This window comes from Erythrolamprus reginae, chromosome Z (genome assembly GCF_031021105.1).
Source record: "Erythrolamprus reginae isolate rEryReg1 chromosome Z, rEryReg1.hap1, whole genome shotgun sequence".
Classification (NCBI taxonomy): Eukaryota; Metazoa; Chordata; class Lepidosauria; order Squamata; family Dipsadidae; genus Erythrolamprus; species Erythrolamprus reginae.
In genome coordinates, this window is record NC_091963.1 from 141,616,388 (window position 1) to 141,638,606 (window position 22,219).

At 39.6% G+C, this 22,219-nt stretch overlaps 1 protein-coding gene across 1 annotated transcript; it reads left to right on the top strand.

Moving 5' to 3' along the window:
• The first annotated feature begins 6,683 nt into the window (after positions 1-6,683).
• On the top strand, positions 6,684-20,719 carry LOC139154223 (vomeronasal type-2 receptor 26-like). The gene is made up of 6 exons (XM_070728652.1): positions 6,684-6,730; positions 7,337-7,628; positions 12,964-13,824; positions 14,758-14,985; positions 18,351-18,477; positions 19,818-20,719. The coding sequence occupies exons 1-6, from the start codon at positions 6,684-6,686 to the stop codon at positions 20,717-20,719; spliced, it is 2,457 nt and encodes an 818-aa protein (XP_070584753.1).
• The last annotated feature ends 1,500 nt before the right edge of the window (positions 20,720-22,219 follow it).

Here is a 22,219-nt window from a genome sequence, read left to right on the forward strand (position 1 = left end):
AAATTAAACATTAGATAAGTAATGATAAAAAGTAACAAAGAAAACAGGGATGGTAGGCACAGTGGTGCACTTATGCACACCCCTTACAGACTTCTTAGAAATGGGAAGAGATCATTTGTAGATAGTCTAAGGTTAAAGGTTTTGGGGTTAGGAGTAGAAACCACAGAATCAGGTAGTGCATTCCAGGCATTGATTGTTGCTGAAGTCGTATTTTTTGCAGTCAATTTTGGAGCGGTTGACATTAGTTTAAATCGATTTTGTGCTCATGTGTTGTTGCAGTTGAAGGTGAAGTAGTCATTAACAAGTAGGACATTTTGGTATATGATTTTATGAACTATAATTAAGTCGGAACGGAGACAAAAGAGTTGTAAGTTGTCTAAACCAAGAATTTAAAGTCTGGCGGAGTAAGGTATTTTGTTGTGAGAAGAGGAATGAAGGACTCTTCTTGTGAAATATTTCTCTCTCAATTGTGTTGATGTCAGATATGCAATGTGGGTTCCATTCAGGCAAGCTGTATTCTAGGATTGGTCTGACAAATGTTTTCTAAGCTCTTGTTAGCAGTTCAAAATTCCCAGAGAAGAAGCTGTGAAGGATTAGGTTAACAACTCTTAAAGTCTTTTTGGCAATGGGCTATAGGACTTAGGTCATTGGATATGAGTATTCCAAGGTCTTTGACAGATTGAGGGTTATCAATAAGTTCAATTCCTCCAAGTTTATATTTAGTATTCTGATTCTTTTTACCAATATGTAAGACAGAGCATTTAGTGATGGAGATTTGAAGTTGCCAGGTTTTAGACCATTCTGCTACGTGGTCAAGGTCTTTTTGAAGGGGAACAGCATTGTAGGTAGTATTAAATATTTGACATCATCTGCAAAGAGAATGCAATTGCTAGTGGTGCAATTGCAAAGATCGTTATGTATAATATGAATAGTGTGGGTCCTAAAACACTACCTTGAGGGACACCACTGTTAACAAGTGCAGGAAGAGAAGTGGCACTTCCTATTTTGACCACTTGTTGTCTGTTAGATAGGAATGCTGTTAACTAATTGTGTAGTAGTCCAGAGATGCTGTAGGATTTGAGTTTCAGAAGAGGTTTGTCGTGGACAACTGAGTTAAAGGCTTTGCAAAAGACAATATAGATAGCATCAATTTGATTATCTTGGTCACGTTGAGTGATCCAAATGTTTTTACAGTGTAAGAGTTGTAGATTACAGGATATTTTTTTTCTGAAACTAAATTGTTTATTGGAAAGTAGGTTATTAGCTTCAAGGTGGAGTGTAATGGATTGGTTTATGATTGATTCCATAACTTTTCAGGTGACACAACACAAGGAGATAGGTCTGTAATTTTCAACGTTGCTTGGATCTCCTTTTTTGAAGATAGGGATGACTGTGGCAAGTGACCATAGTGTGGGTAGGGAGCTAGTACTGAAGGATTTATTAAAAATTATGCTCAGAGGTTCAGCCAAGGTGGAGGAGAGCTTTTTTTAAGAAGTATGCACATAGTCCATCTGGTCCAATAGATAAAGATGGTTTTAGGTTGTGTAATGCCTTTCTAATGTTATCTTCTGTAAAATCAATTTGTGTAAGATCATTGAGGTTATTTGTGGTGCGATTAGCAAATGTTGGGCATAAGCCATTGTTGTTAACAAAGACTGAGCTGAAGAAGATGTTAAAGAGGTTGGCTTTGACTGATTCATCATTATGGTATATATTGTTTGGTCCTTTAAGGGGTGGTATGGGTCTAGAGCTTTTGAGTTTATTGTTAACAAAGTTGTAGAAGGCATTACATTAGAAGAATTAATAATTGCAGTGGAATTATTTAAAAAAATAAACAAAAAATTCTAGAAAGCAAGAAAGGAGCATGAAGTTAAGAAAGAAATGTGACACTGTAGTCTTTCTTTGGTATACCTTTTTAAAGTTACAAAATAGGACTCTTTGTCCATTTTGGGAAGCTTATGTGTCTCTGTAAGACACATGGGAGGGGACATTCCCTGGTGATAGGGGAAAGGAGTAATATTTGATTTTACAACTGAACATTGTTCTTTTAAATCAACTCTATTCAATCAACTGAGAGGGTTGGGGGAGTGGGAGGGGATTGCTTCTTAACTGGTTTTTAAATTGGGGGGGATTGGGGAGCTAGTTTTTATTATGTATCTCTAAATACTAGCTTAAATTAAATTGGGTGGGGTCTTTAGTCAGTTTAACTGGGTGGGATTATTAAGATGTATGGATATAGGAATGTGAATGGAGGTAATGGAGTGAATTATTGGATGCTTATGGTATAGTTTGGTCGATTATTATTGCTGTTTTTTAATTAAATTAAAGGAAGTTAATTTTTAGCGACAGATAAGTGAATATAAATGGATGGAGAGGATATTTGGGATGAGTGAGGTAAATAGAAGGGCTACTTTGTCTGGTGTGAGGCATGGGGGAGCCTATCTCTTGGGTGGCAGAGTCTCCCCAGTCTTGCTGGGGAGAGGCAGATATGACGGGAGGCATTGGGTAGGCCACTCTTGAGGAGCAAGAGCTTGCTGCTTGTAAGTGATCCCTTGTTCCAGCTCCATGAGCTCAGCCCGGGGTGATGGTGGCAAGTGAAATCTGGACCCTGGGCTTAGGCTGTTGCTACGTAATTCCAGGTTGGTTGTAGATAAAGTTCCCTTCATCCAGGATTTACTCCTGGATGTGGAGGCTGACATGGCATCCATGACTGAGACCTCTCTCTGAAATGTGTCCAGCTGGATTTCAGGTGTGGCGCCAGTCATGACCTCAGGGAAGGGGGGGAGGAGTGGCTATTATAGCCAAGTAGACGATCAGCATACACAAGCCCGCTGCTCCTGAGATAGCGGGTTGTGAGTCACTCTTTGTGAAGTTGGATTTAGGGGTTCATGTGACCTTGCTGGTCATGTATTTCCCTCCCAGCTGCATGTCAACACCTTTGCCTGTGCTACTCATGGAGGTAGCCAGGCTGGCAGTGACGTTCCCCAGACTTATTGTCTTGTGGGACTTTAACTTACTATCGCTTGGTGAATCCTTGGTGAAGGTTAGCACAGGAGTTGATGACCACCATGGCAACCATGGATCTGCTCCAAGTAATTCAGGGTTCAATTCATGAGGGGGAGCACACTCCTGACATGGTATTCCTCTCAGGGCAGTTGAGTAATGATCTGAATTTAAGGGGCTGAGATACCTTGCCTTTGTCATGGTCAGACCATTTTCTGCTATGGCTTGATTTTAAGCCTCCAATCCTCCCCTGTAGGGAGGTGGGACTGATTATGTGGTTCCACCCCAGGTGCCTGATGGACCCACAGGGCTTTCAGAGGGTGCTTGGGATTTTACCAGATTTGCTTGTAAACAGTTCAGGAGAGTCCCTTGCTGCATCCTGGAATATGGCAGCAACGGGGGCTCTAGATAAAATTCCATCTTTGTGACCTCTCTATGGCAGTAGACCCTGGAAATCTCCTTGGTTCACTTGGTTCACTGAGGAACTCTGGGGAATGAAATGCCAGAATGAAACATTGCAGGAAAAGTAAACTTGAATCTGACCAAACACTTATAAGAGCTCATATTAAGACTTATAAATTGGCACTCAGAATGAAATGATTGCATCTACAGAATCCTGCCCACCACCCTGGTGACTTGTTCCCACTTAATCAGGAGGGGGATGTTGATGAACCCATGGAGGATAGTGCTGAGGATTTTAACAAGTTTTTTGCAGATAAAATAACCTAAATCTGGAATGGCCTATCATCTTTTACCTGTGGCAAGGGGGCGTTTGGCCAGGTTTGCCTGGTGCACCGGTTGCGGCCCTATTTGGATAGGGAGTCTACTCACAATAACTCATGCCCTTATCATCTTGAGGTTCAACTACTACAATGCTCTCTTTATGAGTGTTCGGAAACTGCAAATCGTGCAAATGCAGCCACACGAGTGGACATGGCCTTCCTAGGTATGCTCATGTCTCTCCAGCACTCCGCAGACTGCATAGGCTGCCTATTGGTTTTCAGATGCAATTCAAAGTGTTGGTTATCATCTAGAAAGCCCTACATGGCATCGGATCAGATTACTTGCAGGATCACTTCCTGCCTCATGAGTCCCTCAGAGTCGGCCTTCTTCAGGTCCTGTTAACTAGACAATGTTTGTGATCATGTGGTTTGGGATTTATGGGCTTCAAATCAGTCAATAAATGCTAGCTACATAACCATTAATTTTAAATCTTTATCTGAAAACCAAGTACAGTGATACCTTGTCTTACGAACTTAATTGGTTCCGGGACGAGGTTCATAAGGTGAAAAGTTCATAAGATGAAACATTGTTTCCCATAGTAATCAATGTAAAAGCAAATAATGCATGAAAAGCCATTAGGAAAATCCAAACTTTAAGGCTTAAAGAAAAAGCAGCAGGTGGACAAAGTGAAGGCTAACGGAGTGGAGACAGACTGCGAGGAGAAATTAGAAATGGAGGCTAATGCCACCCCAAATCTCTCCCAAAATTGCCCCTTCAAAACCTTACTATGTTGCCCCAAATTCCCCCCAAAATCGCCACTCCAAACCCTTCCTACATTGCCCTAAATTCCCCCAAATATTGTCCCTCCCAAACCTTCCTACATTGCCCCAAATTCCCCCCAAATTCACCACTCCAAAGCCTTCCTACGATACCCCAAATTCCCCCAAAAATCGCCCCTTCAAAATCTTCCTAAGCCACCCCAAATCCCTTCGAAAGTCTTCCAAACTCAACTCTCCTTTCAAAATGCCTTGTTTGTCCTTGCTGCCTTTCCTCATTCCATTTGCCTTCATTAGGACCTCGATTTGGGTGGCATAGGAAGCATCTGGAGGGGCGATATTAGAAGCAATTTGGGGCAAGGTAGGAAGCTTTTGAAGGGGCGATTTTGGGGGGAATTTGGGGCAACGTATGAAGGTTTTGAAGGGGTGTTTTGGGGGGAATTTGGGGCAACGTAGGAAAATTTTGAAGGGGCAATTTTTGGGGGAATTTCGGGCAACATAGGAAGGTTTTGAAGGGGCACTTTTGGGGGAATTTGGGGCAATGTAGGAAGGTTTTGAAGGAGCAATTTTGAGTGGAATTTCAGGCAATGTAGGAAGCTTTTGGAGGGGTGATTTTAGCAGCAAGATGGGGCAAAGGAAGCAGAAGGCTAGGGGGGATTTTGGTAGCAGGATTGGGCGGCTGCAGGGAGCAGAGGAAGCGGAGGCCTAGAGGTGAAAGTGGCAGGGAAATGGGGCAGCTCTGGTGTTCCCCACCTCAGGTGCAAGCAAAAGGGGGTGGGGCGGGAAATCCCAGCAGTGACAGTCACAAGGCAGGGGAATCCCTTCAGCAGTCAGAGAGCACAGGCGTAGGACGAGAGCGCAGGTGCAGTAAGAGAACCCATGGACCCGGGGTCAGGTTCGTAAGATGGAAAGGGTTTTTAAGACGAGGCAAAGAAATCTTAAACCCTGGGTTCGTATCTCAAAAAGTTCGTATGACGAGGGGTTCGTAAGACGAGGTATCACTGTATATGTTCCTTGGGATGGTAATAAAATGTCTGCAGGAAGGAGAATTTACCTGCTGTATTTCCTAAAATCAATGACACAAAGAGCTACAAGCGCAACTAAGGATTAGATTAATAATTAACTAAATGCAGACTAACAGCAGCAAATGAATTCTACATGATGATCAATATCTTTGTGAATTAAAAATTAAAACAAATAAATAAATAAAGCTGAAATCCTGGTCATATTCTCCAATTCCTTGCAGACTACATAATTTATTGCCAGTGGGTTCAACTAACATTTGTTTCTCAAAGTGCCATTTCTGTCATATTTTACATGATGAAAGATACTAGTTTTAGTCTATTCCCATTGAAACAAAATGAGAAATCCACAAAGTTTCATATGGAACTCTAAGGAATACCTTGACCTCTGAGTCTTGCAAATCCAGGGAGAATGGCTGGAGAAAGTTTTTATGATGAATATATTCATCGTACAATTTGATGAATATATTCTTATTTTAAATACTGAATATATTCCTGTGATATCACATATAATTTGTGGTCTTGAATATGTGGTTATTTTTCTGGCAATTATCAAATTAACTCCAATTACCATTACTTCATCCTCAGGTCTCAAGGGAATTCCATTAATCACTAGAAAAAGTAAAGGAAGAGGCAGATATTATTTGCTCTATAATGTAAAGAAACATTGTAGATAGATAGAATTCTTTATTGGGCAAGTGTGATGGACACAACTCAGAATTTGTCTTTCGTGTATTTACTCTCAGTGTACATAAGGAGAATAAAATGTATTCATCAAGAATAAAAAGATACAACACAGTGATAGTCTAAATTACTAATAAGTCATCAAATCGTACTAGGAAAGAAATAATATGCTGTATATATATTAGTGTTGTCCTTTGTGGATTTCTCATCCTTGTAAAACAATCACAAGATCATTGCAGCAAAGAGTTTATTACAAGTCAAAATTAGACAAATGAAAGACTATAGAGTAGGAATTATATTATGCAAATTAATGAATTTCTATATTATTTTGATGCTTTTATGTGGGATACTCTCAGAGATTCATAACACAAACTGCATTGTTAGTGATCCTATTCCAATTCCTCATAAATACTATCAATCAGGAGATGTAATTGTTGCTGCTATTTTGTCTCAAATCTATATATTTTCAAACACAATGCACTTTCACGAAAAGCCTTCTACTGACCTTTTCTTTGATGTTGAGTAAGTTGCTCATGTATCTAAAACTAATTATTCAGAAGATGGGTTTCATGCATTTGTGCTGATTCTGTATTGTATTAACCCTTTTCTGTGAAGACTGAAATTGTTTTAGAATAAGTTAGATTTGAAAGTCAATCCAATAATGCATTGGAAATTCAACCCCATTCATATAGATGCATTTACTATGCACTATAAAGCAAATCTAAGTGCTGTTGCTATCACTATTTCAGATTTTGAAAAACTTTTGTAGCTAGGAGGATCTGATGACAATGAAGATGATAAATATTAATTCATGAGACAAGGGAAAGAGGAGACAACAATCTGATGCAGGTGACCACTGAATCTATCAGTTAATCAATTGTTCACAATTGCAAAAAGATTCTCTATGTGTGACACACACACAAATACACACACACTTGCATTCTTGCCAATTTTCTGATGTTTGACAATGTTTTTAAAGCAGTATCGGTATTCAATAACATTCATCAGCAATCATATGAGGATAATTATGACTTCATTATGTTTAAAGGTGTAAATTGAATGAAAATATCCTACATCTCTTTTTTAAAAAATCAATATGCTCAAATCAACTTGTAATTTTCAATTCAGCGTGGTGACTCAGCTCTACCAACACATTTTGTCTTTGGTGTTTGCTGTAAAGGAGATCAACGAAAATCCCCAGATTTTGCCCAATCTCACCCTGGGCCTCCATATCTACAACAGCAATTTTATTGCAAGCTGGACATATCATGCCTCAATGGAACTCTTTTCAACACAAGGCAAGTTAATCCCTAATTACAGCTGTGACACAGAAAACAACTTGGTGTCAGTCATTGGAGGACCTAATTCTGAAGTCTGCATCCACATGGCAGCCATCCTATCCATTTACAAGATTCCACAAGTAAGACTTTCCTCCCAATTTTTATCTCAGTCTGTGTTTAGTTACTATCTATAATAAACATGTCTTATCTCACACTAAATCATGGACAGAGATAGTTTTGTTAAGTGGAAATTAAAAATGACATTTGAGTAAATATTTTATATAGATAAGGATAAGCATTACTTTTTATAGGACAAATCATTTTCAAATACATGTTTCTTTCTTTTGAGGTGAATTGTATAACATTATGCCTTTCTTTTAAGTTCAGGATAAATTCTCTCCCTTTTGGAAAGAATAGAATGGGGGGGAAAATACAGCAGTTGCATTTTGCTTTCATTGATAATGAAAACACCTGAAGAACTTAGATTTTCCTTTAGTGAGAAATAAGCAAATCTAAAATATTGGGGAAACTTTTTGTTTTGGTCATAAATGAAACAAAAATATTAAACTATTTATTTACAATATATGCAATGTTACAGTGACTGAATTCTATCTCTGGCTAAAGGTTAAACTTGAACTAAGGCCTCTTGCTTTCTAGCATGATGTCTTAACCCCTAAACTCCTGCTTTTATCATTATCATTTTTAATTTAATTCACTCTTTTGAAAATTCTGTGTTTATCTACTTTATCTGTGTTTATCTACTTTATCTACTTCCAAATGACCTTTTCCCACATTCCTTTGATGTGATCTCCTTGATTACATGCAAGCAATCACTACTCTAAGGCAATTATTCTTGCGTTTCTGTATGAATAAATCACTCTCTAATCTTGTTCTCCCCATCCATGGAGAACAACATTTAATATTGCAGTCATTTACAATGTTGCACAATTTCCCACAAAATATACAATTGGGCATTAAATTATGGTCATTCAATGGAGGGTAAAGTGCAATTTTCACCAACCTACGGATTACTTTTTGGCATAGATCAATAATAGCCCCTATGACACTGATTTATATATTCTGAGATATATTTTATTCTTTCCATTCATTACATTTGTACCTTACTTTCCCCAAACATATCTAAATCAAGCATAATCATGATGGGGGAGGAGAAGATTGAGTTCCGCCAACTGTTTGCTGGATCCGTGTCCCTCCTGGCTGGTTTCAGCTAGCAGGGAGGTGACACGGAGCTGGGTCCAGGAGATTGTCAATGCTTCTCTGGGGAGGGGGTCCTTCCCAAATCCTCACAAGGAGGCACTTGTGTGCCCCCTCCTCAAGAAGCCTTCCCTGGACCCAGCCATTCTTAACAACTATTGCCCAGTCTCCAACCTTCCCTTCATGGGGAAGGTTGTTGAGAAGGTGGTGGCGCTCCAGCGGTCCTTGGACGAAGCCGATTATCTAGGCCCTCAGCAGTCAGGATTCAGGCCCAGCTACAGCACGGAATCTGCTTTGGTCGCTCTGATGGATAATCTCTGGCGAGCCCGGGACAGGGGTTTATCCTCTGTCCTGGTGCTCCTTGACCTCTCAGCGGCTTTCAATACCATCAACCATGGTATCCTTCTGCACAGGCTGGAGGGGTTGGGAGTGGGAGGCACTGTTCTCCAGTGGTTCTCCTCCTTCCTCTCCAGTCGGTCGCAGTTGGTGTTAGTGGGGGGTCAGAGGTCAACCTCTAGGTTGCTTCCTTGTGGGACGCCTCAGGGATCGGTCCTCTTCCTCCTGCTATTTAATATCTACATGAAACCACTGGGTGAGATCATTCAAGGGCATGGGGTGATGTATCATCAGTATGCAGATGATTCCCAGCTTTACATCTCCACCCCATGTCCAGTCAGCGAAGCAATGGAAGTGATGTGCCGGTTGCTGGAGGCTGTTGGGGTCTGGATGGGTGTCAACAGACTTAAACACAACCCTGATAAGATGGAGTGGCTGTGGGTTTTGCCTCCCAAGGACAATTCCATCTGTCCGTCCATCACCCTGGGGTGGGAAATCACTGACCCCCTCAGAGAGGGTCCACAATTTGGGCGTCCTCCTCAATCCATAGCTCACATTAGAGAAACATCTTTCAGCTGTGGTGAGGGGGGCATTTGCCCAGGTTCGCCTGGTGCACCAGTTGCGGCCCTATCTGGATCAGGAGTCACTGCTCACAGTCACTCATGCCCTCATCACCTCGGGGCTCGACTACTGTAATGCTCTCTACATGGGGCTACCTTTGAAAAGTGTCCGGAAACTTCAGATCGTGCATAATGCAGCTATGAGAGCAATTATGGGCTTCCCTAAATATGCCCATGTCACACCAACACTCCGTAGTCTGCATTGGTTGCCAATCAGTTTCCGGTCACAATTCAAAGTGTTGGTTATGACCTATAAAGCCCTTCATGGCACCCGAACACATTATCTCCGGGACCACCTTCTGCCACACGAATCCCAGCGACCAGTTAGGTCCCAGAGAGTGTGCCTTCTCCGAGTCCCGTCAACTAAACAATGTCATTTGGTGGGACCCAGGGAAAGAGCCTTCTCTGTGGCTGCCCCAGCCCTCTGTAACCAACTCCCCCCAGAGATTAGAATTGCCCCCACCCTCCTTGCCTTTTGTAAGCTCCTTAAAACCCACCTCTGCTATCAGGCATGGGGGAACTGATATATTCTTTCCCCCTAGGCCTCTACAATTTATGCATGGTATGTTTGTATGTATGTTTGGTTTTATAATAAGAGTTTTTTAGTTGTTTTAGTATTGGATTGTTACATGCTGTTTTTATCACTGTTGTTAGCCACCCCGAGTCCACGGAGAGGGGCGGCATACAAATCCAATAAAATAAATAAATAAACAAGCAAACAAACAAACAAACAAACAAACAAACAAACAAACAAACAAACAAACAAGTAAGTAAGTAAGTAAGTAAGTAAGTAAGTAAGTAAGTAAATAAATAAATAAAGATTGACTGGAGGCTCAACTGGAGGCTTGGTGCTGCTGTCCCATCTTCCCTTTGGCTCAGCTCCATTGGCCACGATCCCACCATGTCCTGCACCTGCCAGCCACAGGGATGTGGTGGCAGTGGCAAAGGCATTGACATTGGTGGCATCTTAGGAGGCAGGGAGACGGAGAGAGAAAAACAACTCAGTTTGGTACCAGCTTGGCTTTTTCTCTGCTCAGCTGTCCTGGCCCAGCCATTGCAGAGTTGGGCATCCCCTGAGTAAGGGATTCTTGTGGCTGGAAGGAGAGAGGTGAGGTGGTGCAGAGGAAAAGATGCCTGCCTATGCCCTGCTTGAGGTGCGCTCTTCTCATCCCTTCTTGCTCGGCTACTACTAACTGTGGTTAAAACAAGTGACTATGCAGTTCCTCAAATTACAACTGGATGGCTACAGGCCTCTTTGCAACTGAACAGGCTTCTGAAGACATTTTATGAAGATTTCCATGTTCTATGGGCTGCAGAGAATACTGAGCAGTTTGCCAAGGTGCGCTTCCTGGAGATTGCCAATGGCCTGATTGAGTTCCGCGACACACTTGTCAAGTTGACAGACTGTGGTGTCAATGAGGAGGAGCTGGTTGGTGGGGTCCCACTGGGATGTCCTGGAGGTGGAGACGGTGAGCTTCCCAAGGACGCTAAACCTACTAACAAAATCTGATGGCCTAAAGGGTCAAAGGCAATGGAGAGATCAAGGAGAATTAAAATTGATGTTAGATGCTGAGCCTTCACCACTAGGACTTCATTTAATATATGATTTTAGGGCTGTTTCAGGAGAATGACCTGTTCAAAACCCTGATTGAAATGGGTCAAAGAACTTACAAGCATCCAAGTATGGCCTCAACTGGGATAGAGCTATTCTCTCCAGGACTTTTGATAAGAAGGGGAGAAGTGAGATGGGGCAATAGTGAGCACAGAGTGAAGGATCTAGAGAGAGCTTTTTAAAAATAGGGCATACCACAGTGTGTTTAAACATTCTGGGAATGTTTTAAAAAAGAACAATTCACCAAATTTGTAATAAAAGACAGAAATAGAGGCAAAAGAATTGAATAAATAAAGGAAGGGAAGGGAATAAATAAATAAAGGAAGGGAAGAACAAAACGTTGGAGGAGATGAAGGTATAATACAATACTCATGCCCTTATCAACTCACAGTTAGATTATTGCAACATACTCTATATGGGGCTACCTCAAAGAGTGTTCAGAGAGTTGATCCAGAATGCAACTGCACGAGTTGTTGTACACCTAGATATACCCACATTACACCAATCCTCTGTGAACTACACTGGCTCCCAATTGGTCTCCAGGTGCAATTCAAGGTGTTAGTCATTACCTTTAAAGCTCTACATGGCTTAAAGCCAGACTATCTTCAAGACCACCTTCTACCACATAGCTCCCAGTGACCAGTAAGGGCCAACAGAGTTGGTCTTTTCTGAGTCCCATCAGCTAAACAGTGTCGGCTGGTGGGTCCATGGGGGAGGGCCTTCTCTGTGGCTGCCATGGGTCTCTGGAACCAGTTACCTCCTGGATCTCAATTGGCCTTCTGGAAAGCGGTAAAGACCTGGCTTTTCTGACAGGCCTGGGGTGTTAATCCTATGGTGGTAATGAGCAAGATCTGTCCATGAATGGCATGCAGGGGTTTAATTGTTGTATTGTAAATGTTTTTTAAACAGGTTCTAGAGGTTTTAGTACCATTATTGATGTTTTATATTTTTGCTGTGAGCCGCCTAGAGTCCTTAGGCAGCATAGAAATTGAATGAATAAACTAACTAACTAACTAACTAACTAACTAACTAACTAACTAACTAACTAACTAACTAATAATATAAATACATAAATAAATAATAAATAAACAAACAAGCAAGCAAGCAAGCAAGCAAGTAAATAAATACATAAATCCAAAATCTTTACTCAGCTTCACTTTTTTCTTTTATTTCCAATGACAAAAATGTATATTTTAACATATTTCAGATATCAATTCATGCTATTTGGAACAAATCTTAAATTTTATGCTCTAATCATTTATCATAAGATAGTCTTATAGATATTGATCACTGATGGATTTGGTTAATTAATGTATTTTGGGGATTCTTGTTGCTTGAAATCAAGACAAAGTGCATTTTCACTGAATATTACTATAATTAAACTTTTTTTACTTGAGGATACTTTCAATTTTTTTAAAAAAAAACACAAATGTCCTTTTATGGCTTAGGTAATGATAGAAACATTATGAGGAGGGAAAAATGTCACTTATTTATTAAATGACTTTTTCAGTGATGTTATTATTCATGGTAAAACATCTGTTCCATTGCATGTTTAATCTATATGATTAAGTTGATTTCATGGTTTCTTTATTTAAAAAGGAAATTGTATCTCAGTCACATTCATATGAATAATAAAACTAAAGATTTATCTAGATAAAAATATTCTAATACCTTTTTCTTTAATTTCTATAGTTCACTTATGGCTCGGCTTCTGAAATGAATAGGAAAACTCAAGCTATTTCCTATCACCAGATGTTTCCAGATGTACACAGACAATATAAAGGGATTCTTGAGTTACTGTTGCATTTCCAGTGGACATGGATTGGGGTATTATATGACAATGATAACAATGGGGAGAAATTTGTTCAAGAAGTTCTTCCAATGTTTTCTAAGAGAGGAATCTGCTATGATTATATAGAACGATTCCCAGTAATTACATCAGTTACTGACATTGGTAAGATGGTGACAGAGGGAATAAATAAGTATGATGTTGTAATTAAAAGCACTGCTAATGTATCCATTGTTTATGGTGAAATTGAGACCATGATATTTTTCAGAATGGGTTCCATATTGTCAACATATGAGGATGTGTCAATAATGGCAAAAGGAAGGGTTTACATTATGACGGCTCAGATGGAATTCACATCATTCCCCTTCCAAAAGAAGGAAGGCATAGACTTGCTTCATGGTGCCTTGTCCTTAGCAGTTCATTCAAAGGAGGTCCCGAGATTCACTGACTTCCTTCAGTTGATAAATGCTCATTTTGAAGGAGAAGATGGTTTCATTCAGGGTTTTTGGGAAGAGGCCTTTGGATGTTCCTTTCCCAAGTCTACAATAGACAGGCAAGGAAGAGTCTCCTGCACTGGTAAGGAGAAACTGGAAAATCTCCCAGCATCTATTTTTGAAATGAGTATGACTTCCCACAGCTACAGCATCTACAATGCAGTCTACACCATGGCATATGCTTTGCAAAACATGCTTCCATTTCAATCAAAAAAGAAAAAGAGTGTCCATAAGGCAATTCAAAGCCTACTGGCTCAACACTTTTGGAAGGTAATACCCTGGAGAAACATATTTAAATTAGGTCATTATGGTTCATGGAAGAGATCCTAGACTAACTAGAAAAGTCTTATACTTTGATTGTCAATGCCCCAAATAGCATCTGGGAAATAAATCAGATTCCAGCCAAATTCTCTCACTCAAGGTTCGATTTATTAACAGAGCCATGTTGGTCACGCAACTGCCATTCCGATACTAATGTCTTTCCAGTACCCCACCCAGGTTAAGGTTTATCCTACATCCCCACACCTACAAGTTCATCACAAGGACCAGTCCCAGTGCAGGGATTCCACCGACTTCCTCTTTTCTTCAGCTGATGCAGAACAAAAGATGACCTTGGGCTTTAAGAAAAGAATTTGTTGTGGCTAGTAACTTTCCCTCTCACTCACTACTCCCAATTCCCCTAATATTGTACTACTGTGGCAGGCCAAAGTCTAACTCCACATGATGGCTTTGGCCTGATATCAAAATTTACTGAAGACCATTTTGTAAAATGGCTGATACGAGCTGTGAATGTTAGTATTGCTTTACACGTGTACCCTATTCTAACAGTGTATAACATGCTTTTCCTAAATAATAATAATAATAATAATAATAATAATAATAATAATTTCTATACAGATTGAAATCATGATTCCAAGCAGCTCCACTTTTGCATGGAGAAATCTGCTGTGAATTAAACTTAACCATACAGACACAATTCACATTCAATTAGTGATATGCATGAGCTTGCACAGGAACATGTATCATGCAATCAAGAACTTGAGGCCTTCTTAGATGATGCATTTATTAATCCTAATTTCTACTTTTTATCCGGAACAGTATTCTAATTCTTGTTTTCTGCCTATTTGTTATACATGAAACAAACTTAAATGGAAAAGAGCAATGTCATTAAATATGTCTTGATATTTCATCTTATCTCTTAAGCTCAACCATTTTGTGAAAATCATTTCATTTAACAACAGTGTTGGGGAAACAATTTTCTTCAATCAAAATGGAGAAATGGAAACTGGATTTGATATTATCAATTGGGTAACATTCCCAAACCTTTCCTTTCTTAGAATCAAAGTTGGAGACATACAAGTCTTGTCTCTTGCAGAAACAACTTTTACTATTTTAGAGGAATCCATAATTTGGCCAAAATGGTTTAATGAGGTAGGTCCTGTAACTTTTTAAATTCTATCTGGGAGTTATAAAGTTTGAAAAAAAATGTTTTTTTTAAGTAACTCTTCTTCAAATATCTCAGAATTTTGTCTGAAAATACAGGCAAAATGTAGAAAGAAGTGTCAGCTAATGGGACAGGAGAAAGGAAGCAACAAAATAGGAAATCTTCAAATACTTTATTTTTTGTAGAATAGAAGTATGCATGAATCATGTTTGTTTGTTTATTTATTCATTTATTTAGTTTATATGCCGCTCATTCCGAAATGGACTCAGAGCGACTGACAACAGTTATAAATACAAAAATAGTTTTTAAAAAAAGAACAGTAAAAAATACCACTATAAAATCAGCAGTGTAATAAAAGAAACAATATCATTAAAAAATCATGCATACATTACAATCACTCTGGGCCTCTAATTCCAGGCCTGCCGGAGAAGCCAGGTCTTAACTGTCCATAAGACTGGTAGGGTGGAGATAGTGAAGATCTCTGGGGGGGGCAGTTAATTCCACAGGGTCGGAGCTGCCACAGAGAAGGCTCTTCCCTGAAGTCCCACCAACTGACATTGTTTGGTGGATGGGACCTGAAGAAGGCCAACTCTCTGGGCCCTTACTGGCTGCAGTGAGGTATGAGGACAGAGGCAGTCCTGTAGATAGTCTGGCCCTGAGTCATTTAGTGCTTTAAAGGTAATAACCAACACCTTGAATTGTGTTTGGAGATCAACTGGCAACCAATGCAGTTCACAGAAGAGTGGTGTAATATGAGTGAACTTTGGTACACCCATTATTGCATGTGCCGCTGCATTCTGCACTAGATGAAGTCTCTGAACACTCTTCAAGGATAGCCCCATGTAGAGCAATTGAAAAAGTCAAGATGACAGGTGATGAGAGCATGAGTGAGTCTGCAGAGGGCCTCCTGGTCACTGATAGACAAGACAAAGTTATGCAAAAGCCCCCCTAGTTCAGAGATGTTGTTTTAACCTCGGCTGTGGATCTAGGAGGACACCCAAATTGTGGACCTTATCTGAGGGGGAAATTGCTTCTCCTCACCACACAAGAATCAAAGACAGACAGATGGAATCATCTTTAGGAGAAAGGACGCACAGACACTCTGTCTTCTCATGGTTGAGTTTTAACCTGTTAACCCACATCCGCTTCGCTGAACTGACATGGGGTGCAGGTTGTTAGGGTTTGTATGTATGTGAGGAAGCTCAGACTCAACCCCAATGAGAGGGAGTGGTTGTGGGTTCTGCCTCCAAAGGACAATCCCACCATCCTCCTTGATCTACAGCTGACCTTAGACACCATCTTTCAGCTGTGGCAAAGAAGGCATTCACCCAGGTTTATCTGGTGCACCAGTTGCGGCCTATCTGGATGAAAGTCTCTACTCAGAGTCACTTACACCCTTATCACTTCAAGGTTCGACTACTGTAATGCTCTCTACATGAGGCTACCTTTGAAGAGCATTTGGAAACCACTGAATATGCAGAATGCAGCTGCGTGAGCAGTCATGAGCCTTCCTAGGTACACTCATGTCTCTCCAGCACTCTGTGACCTACAATGGCTGCCAATTGGTTTCTGAACACAATTCAAAGTGGTTATGACCTATAAAGCCCTACCTGGCTTCAAACCAGATTACTTATGGGAATGCCTTCTGCTGCATGAGTTCCAGCAGCTAGTTAGATCTCACAGAGTTGACCTTCTCCAGGTCCTGTCAACTAGACAACTTCTGTGTGGGTGCTCTGGCCATTTGGAATCAGCTTCCCCCAGAGATTCGCACTGCCACCACCCTCCTCACTTTCCACAAGAGCCTGAAGACTCATCTATGTCACCAGGATTGGGGCCATTAGACTCTAGCCCCTTAGCCAACAATGTAATGTTTGAATGGGCATGATTGATTTTTAATATTACTGAGGTTTTTAGATTACTAGTCTAAATTAATTGGATTTAGTGTCAGGCCCAAAGCCATTACGTGAAGTTAGAAGCTTTGGGCCTGCCACAATTAGCAGCGATAGGGAAATGGGAGGGGTGAGAGAGAGAGAGAGATTTATACCACCACACATTCCTTACACAAAGTCCAAGGTCAACTGAACAAATGTAGAAGCCAATGAATCCCTGCACTGGATTGGTCCACGTGATTGCACTTGTAGGTGTGGGTGTTGTGAGATGAACCTGAATGGAGAACTGAAGTTAATTTAGTATTGGAATGACAGAGCATCGAATCCAACATGGCAATGTTAAAAAAGAGAACCTTGTGTGAGAGCAAAGAAGTGGAATGTGATTTATTTCCCAGATGCTATTTGGTTCGTTGACATCAAGGATTTTTGTCAACTAGACAATGTGGCCTGGCATGGCCTAGGGCAGTGGTTGCAAACCTTTTTATCCTTGGCTGCCAAAAGAGTGTGTGTGTGCCTATCGTGCATGTGTGAGTGCCCACACCCATAATTCAGTGCCTGGGGAATGCAAAAACAGCCTCCCCTCCTCCCCAGTAGCCCTCTGGAGGCTGGAAATGGCCTGTTTCCCAACTTCTGGTGGGTCCAGTAGGCTCGTGTTTCACCCTCCCCAGGCTCCAAAGGCTTCCCTGGAGCTGGGGGAGGGTAAAAGCGCCCTCCCAGAGCCTCCGGGTGAGCCAAAAATCAGCTGGCTGGCACACACATGCACATTGGAGCTGAGCTAGGGCAACAGCTAGCCAGCAGATATGGCTCTGCATCCCACCTGTGGCACCTGTGCCATACGTTTGCCATCACTGGCCTAGTGGAAGAGCCTTCTCTGTGGGGACCCTGGCCTTCTGGAACCAGCTCTCCCCAGAAATTCATAGTGGCCCCGCCCTCCCCACCTTCTGCAAGAATCTAAAGACCCGCCTGTGCCATTAGATGATAGCCCCCGGCTGATGAATGGAATGTATGTTTGACTGTTTGAATGAGCGTGATTGGTTTTTAATGAATTGGGATTTTAGACTAGTTAGTTTAGATTAAATTTGAATTTAGGATGTTTTTACTGTTCTTTTATATGTTGTAGGCTGCCCTGAGTGTTTGGAGACGGGCGGCATATAAATCCAAGAAACAAACAAGAAACAAACAAACAAACAAATAAATAAAAAGATATCATTAAGGAATGCTAATAAATTCATAATTTAACATTTAAATGGCATTTCATTAGTGCTGACATATGTCAGATTACTTTTTTCTCTGATTATCTATCTATCACTATCATTATATTTTCCTTAAAAATTCTGCTTTATAAGTTATCATATATGAATTTCTTCTGAATGATTCATCTACGAAAGCACTTACCACTATGGTTATTTGTAGATATGCACATTTGCAATATGGAAACTATTCTTCTCTTTCATTATCTTTAGACAAAGCCTTTTTCTCTCTGCAATGACAATTGTCATCCAGGTTATAGGAAGGCCCAAAAGGAAGGGAAACCATTTTGCTGCTATGATTGCCTTTCTTGTCCAGGAGGGAAGATTTCTAATCAGAAAGGTAATTCTGATAATTTGTAAAGGAATAACTGTTCACTTTTTGTTTGGGATCACAACTGACTATCTGCTGAGGTACTCAGATTGATTGATTGATTGATTGATTGATTGATTCATTCATTCATTCATTCATTCATTCATTCATTCATTCATTCATTCATTCATTGGGGAACATGATCGAAACATTTAAATATGTTAAAGAGTTAAATAAGGTCCAGGAGGGAAGTGTTTTTAATAGGAAAGTGAACACAAGAACAAGGGGGCACAATCTGAGATTAGTTTGGGGAAAGATTAGAACAAACATGCTAAAATATTATTTTACTGAAAGAGTAGTAGATGCTTGGAACAAACTTCCAGCAGACATGGTTGGTAAATCCACAGTAACTGAATTTAAACATGCCTGGGATAAACATATATCCATCCCAAGATAAAATACAGGAAATAGTATAAGGGCAGACTAGATCAACCATGAGGTCTTTTTCTGCTGTCAATCTTCTATGTATCTACATTTCTATGTTTCTATTCATTCATTCATTCATTCATTCATTCATTCATTCAATTTCTAGGGTCCCCCAAATCAACCAAGTGATTGTGGGAGGTTTAGAATTCTAAAATTTAAAGAGTTTAGAAAATAAAATAATAAAATAATAAAAACACCCACCAAGTAAATAGTGCAAACAGCACTAATGATGAATAATCAATTTGAGTAAATAAACTAATAGGAAATCCAAGTATCAGCATCCTTAATGAATTCCCTCTTCATAGTCAAGTGTTTAAAACTTTGTAAGAAACCAACAGGGTTGGACCATTCTAATCTCTAAAAGGAGAATATTTCAAAAGGCAGGGGCTTTAGCACAAAATCTTCATTATCTGCCAGCTGACACTGTTTGCCTCATGGGATTTGTAGCATGCTCAGTCTTTTGGATCAAATTAGACAGGTAGAAATCCTTGGAAAAAGACAATTCCTTGGGTAACCCTATCCCAACCCATGCAGGACTTTAAAGATGACAACCTGAACCTTTAATTGCAACTCATAGATTAGTGGTCTCATATGGGCCATGTAGCTATATGTTGTACCAGTTGAACTTTACAAATGCTCTTCAAGGGAAGCCCCATGAAGAGCACATTACAGTAATTAAACAGAAGGTTATAAAAGCATGGGTGATGGCAAGCAAGGCTTCCCATTCCATGAATGGATGCAGCTGGTACAAAGAGTCTACTATTCACAGCTACAACTGCTGGCTGTCTATCATGAAGTTCTGTACATGTTTATATAGTTAATTAGATTTGTTTATTTCATGAAATCTGTTAATAGTACTGAAAATTTCTTCTCTTTTTTCATAGACATGGACAACTGCTTTCAGTGTTCGCAAGATCTTTATCCCAATGAAGAACAAAACTTATGCATTCTGAAATATATAACATTTTTATCCTGTGAAGAAACTTTGGGGGTCACCTTCACCAGTTTTATTATTATTTTTTCTATCCTTACTATTTTGCTGCTTTGGCTTTTCATTAAACACAATGACACGCCTATTGTCAAAGCCAACAATGAGACCCTCACCTACATTCTTCTCATCTCACTCTTGCTCTCGTTTCTCTGTGCTTTGCTATTTATTGGCCAACCTCATCAGTGGACATGCCTTCTTCGGCAAGTTACTTTTGGTATCATCTTTTCCATGGCAGTTTCTAGCATTTTGGCAAAGACTATCGTTGTAATTCTTGCTTTTATGGCTACCAAGCCAGGGTCCAGAATTAGAAAATGGATGGGAAAGAGACTGGGTCTTTCTATTGTCTTTTCTTGCTCTTTTATTCAAACCATTATTTGTGCTGTATGGCTATCAATCTCACCCCCATTCCCAGATGTTGACATGTATTCCATGCCAAATGAAATTGTCTTGATGTGCAATGAAGGGTCAACTGTCATGTTCTACTGTGTCCTTGGGTTTATGGGTTTCCTGGCAACCATTAGTTTTATTGTGGCTTTCTTGGTCAGGAAGTTGCCTGACACCTTTAACGAAGCCAAATTTATTACCTTCAGCATGTTGATATTTTGCAGCATCTGGCTATCATTTGTCCCAGCATACTTGAGCACGAAGGGAAAATATATGGTGACTGTAGAGATCTTCTCCATTTTGTGCTCCAGTGGGGGGTTAATGGCTTTTATCATCTTCCCAAAATGTTACATTATTCTGGTGAGGCCTGATTTAAATAACAAGGAACAGCTAAGAAGGGGAAGAATTTAACATTGGGTGCAAATATATAGATTTCATTAAAGATATTTCATTTTCAAGTAAACAACTTGCATTTTAAACAACTTGGTTTGTGTTCTCATTATATTATCTCCTACTCTAACACTGAAATTGAATAAAATTTGTTAATTACAAAAAGACTATCTATGTCAGTATGGTTTTATTCTTTTCAACCAGATATCTGTAAAAACTGATAACGTTTCTGTCATCAGTTGACAAGCAGCAGTACATAATAATCAATTTATGGAACATAGGTGTCACATTTCCAAAATGACTTGCACCCAGAGAAGAGAAAGGAAGAGACGAGAAGAGAAGATTTTTTTTTATTGGCCAAGTGTGATTGGACACTCAAGGAATTTGTCTTGGTGCATATGCTTTAAGCATACGTAAAAGAAAAGATAACTGTCCAGCTACAACTGTCCATGTGAGATGACCTGAAAATTTTAATACTTTCCATGTACTCTCCATACAATCACAATATAGATATAGATTGTGTTGCAGTAATCCATTCATGAATGACTAAGTCATGAATGATCAGATGATGTAATTCTTCCCTCTTTTTATATTAAAATGAATTAAGGAGGTTTCTGATTGATCTACTTCCAAGTGTTATCTCATCACTCTGCATTTAAAAAAATCAATTCCTTATGCAATTTTGCATGTTTCTCATAAGGTATTTTCTTTACCCCCTACACTACTAGTAGTTCAGAACCTTCAATCATTACACCACATGGGCTGTCATGCTAAATGGCATTTAGTGTGATGTGAATAAATTTGCCCTTATGGCAATAAGTGTATAATTGGGAGACTTGAAAGATAAGGTTAAAGATAGATTATCATGGAAAAAAATCTACTTATGTGTCAATATGAGTCCAAACAGCTTGATTACAATCAATCAATCAATCAATCAATCAATCAATCAAAACAAATATCTGGTAAGACATTTGCACCAAAGCTTTTTAAATCTAAAACCTTATTCATTCATTTCTAGTCAATAGACATGCATTCATAACAGCATCACACAATTTGACATGATGGATAAGAAAGCAGTGAATAATAGAATGCAAGAGGCATAAGTCAAATATAGATAATAAAAACAATTTTAAAAACCTGTTATAAAAACTCTAACACATTAGCCAATCAAACACACATACATACCAGGCAATCATTAAAAGTTTGTTGTAGCTGATTGAATGTCCGAAAGATATTTTTTCAAGAGGCAACTGGACATTCTGCTAAATAAGCTTCTTGGATGAGAAACTTGTTGGATGAGAGATTTTTCTTCAAAGAAAAATCAGAAAATCCAGTTGCCTCTTACAAAAAAAAAGTCTGATACAAACACAGATGACTGAGAATCCCCATAGACATTATGGAGTTGATTGGATGTTCCTGATAAATGGGACTCTAAGATAATGATGATCATCAGCTTCATTTATTTATATTTTACTTTTTAAGATTTTTTTCTTTTTACTTCTATGCATGGTATACAATATA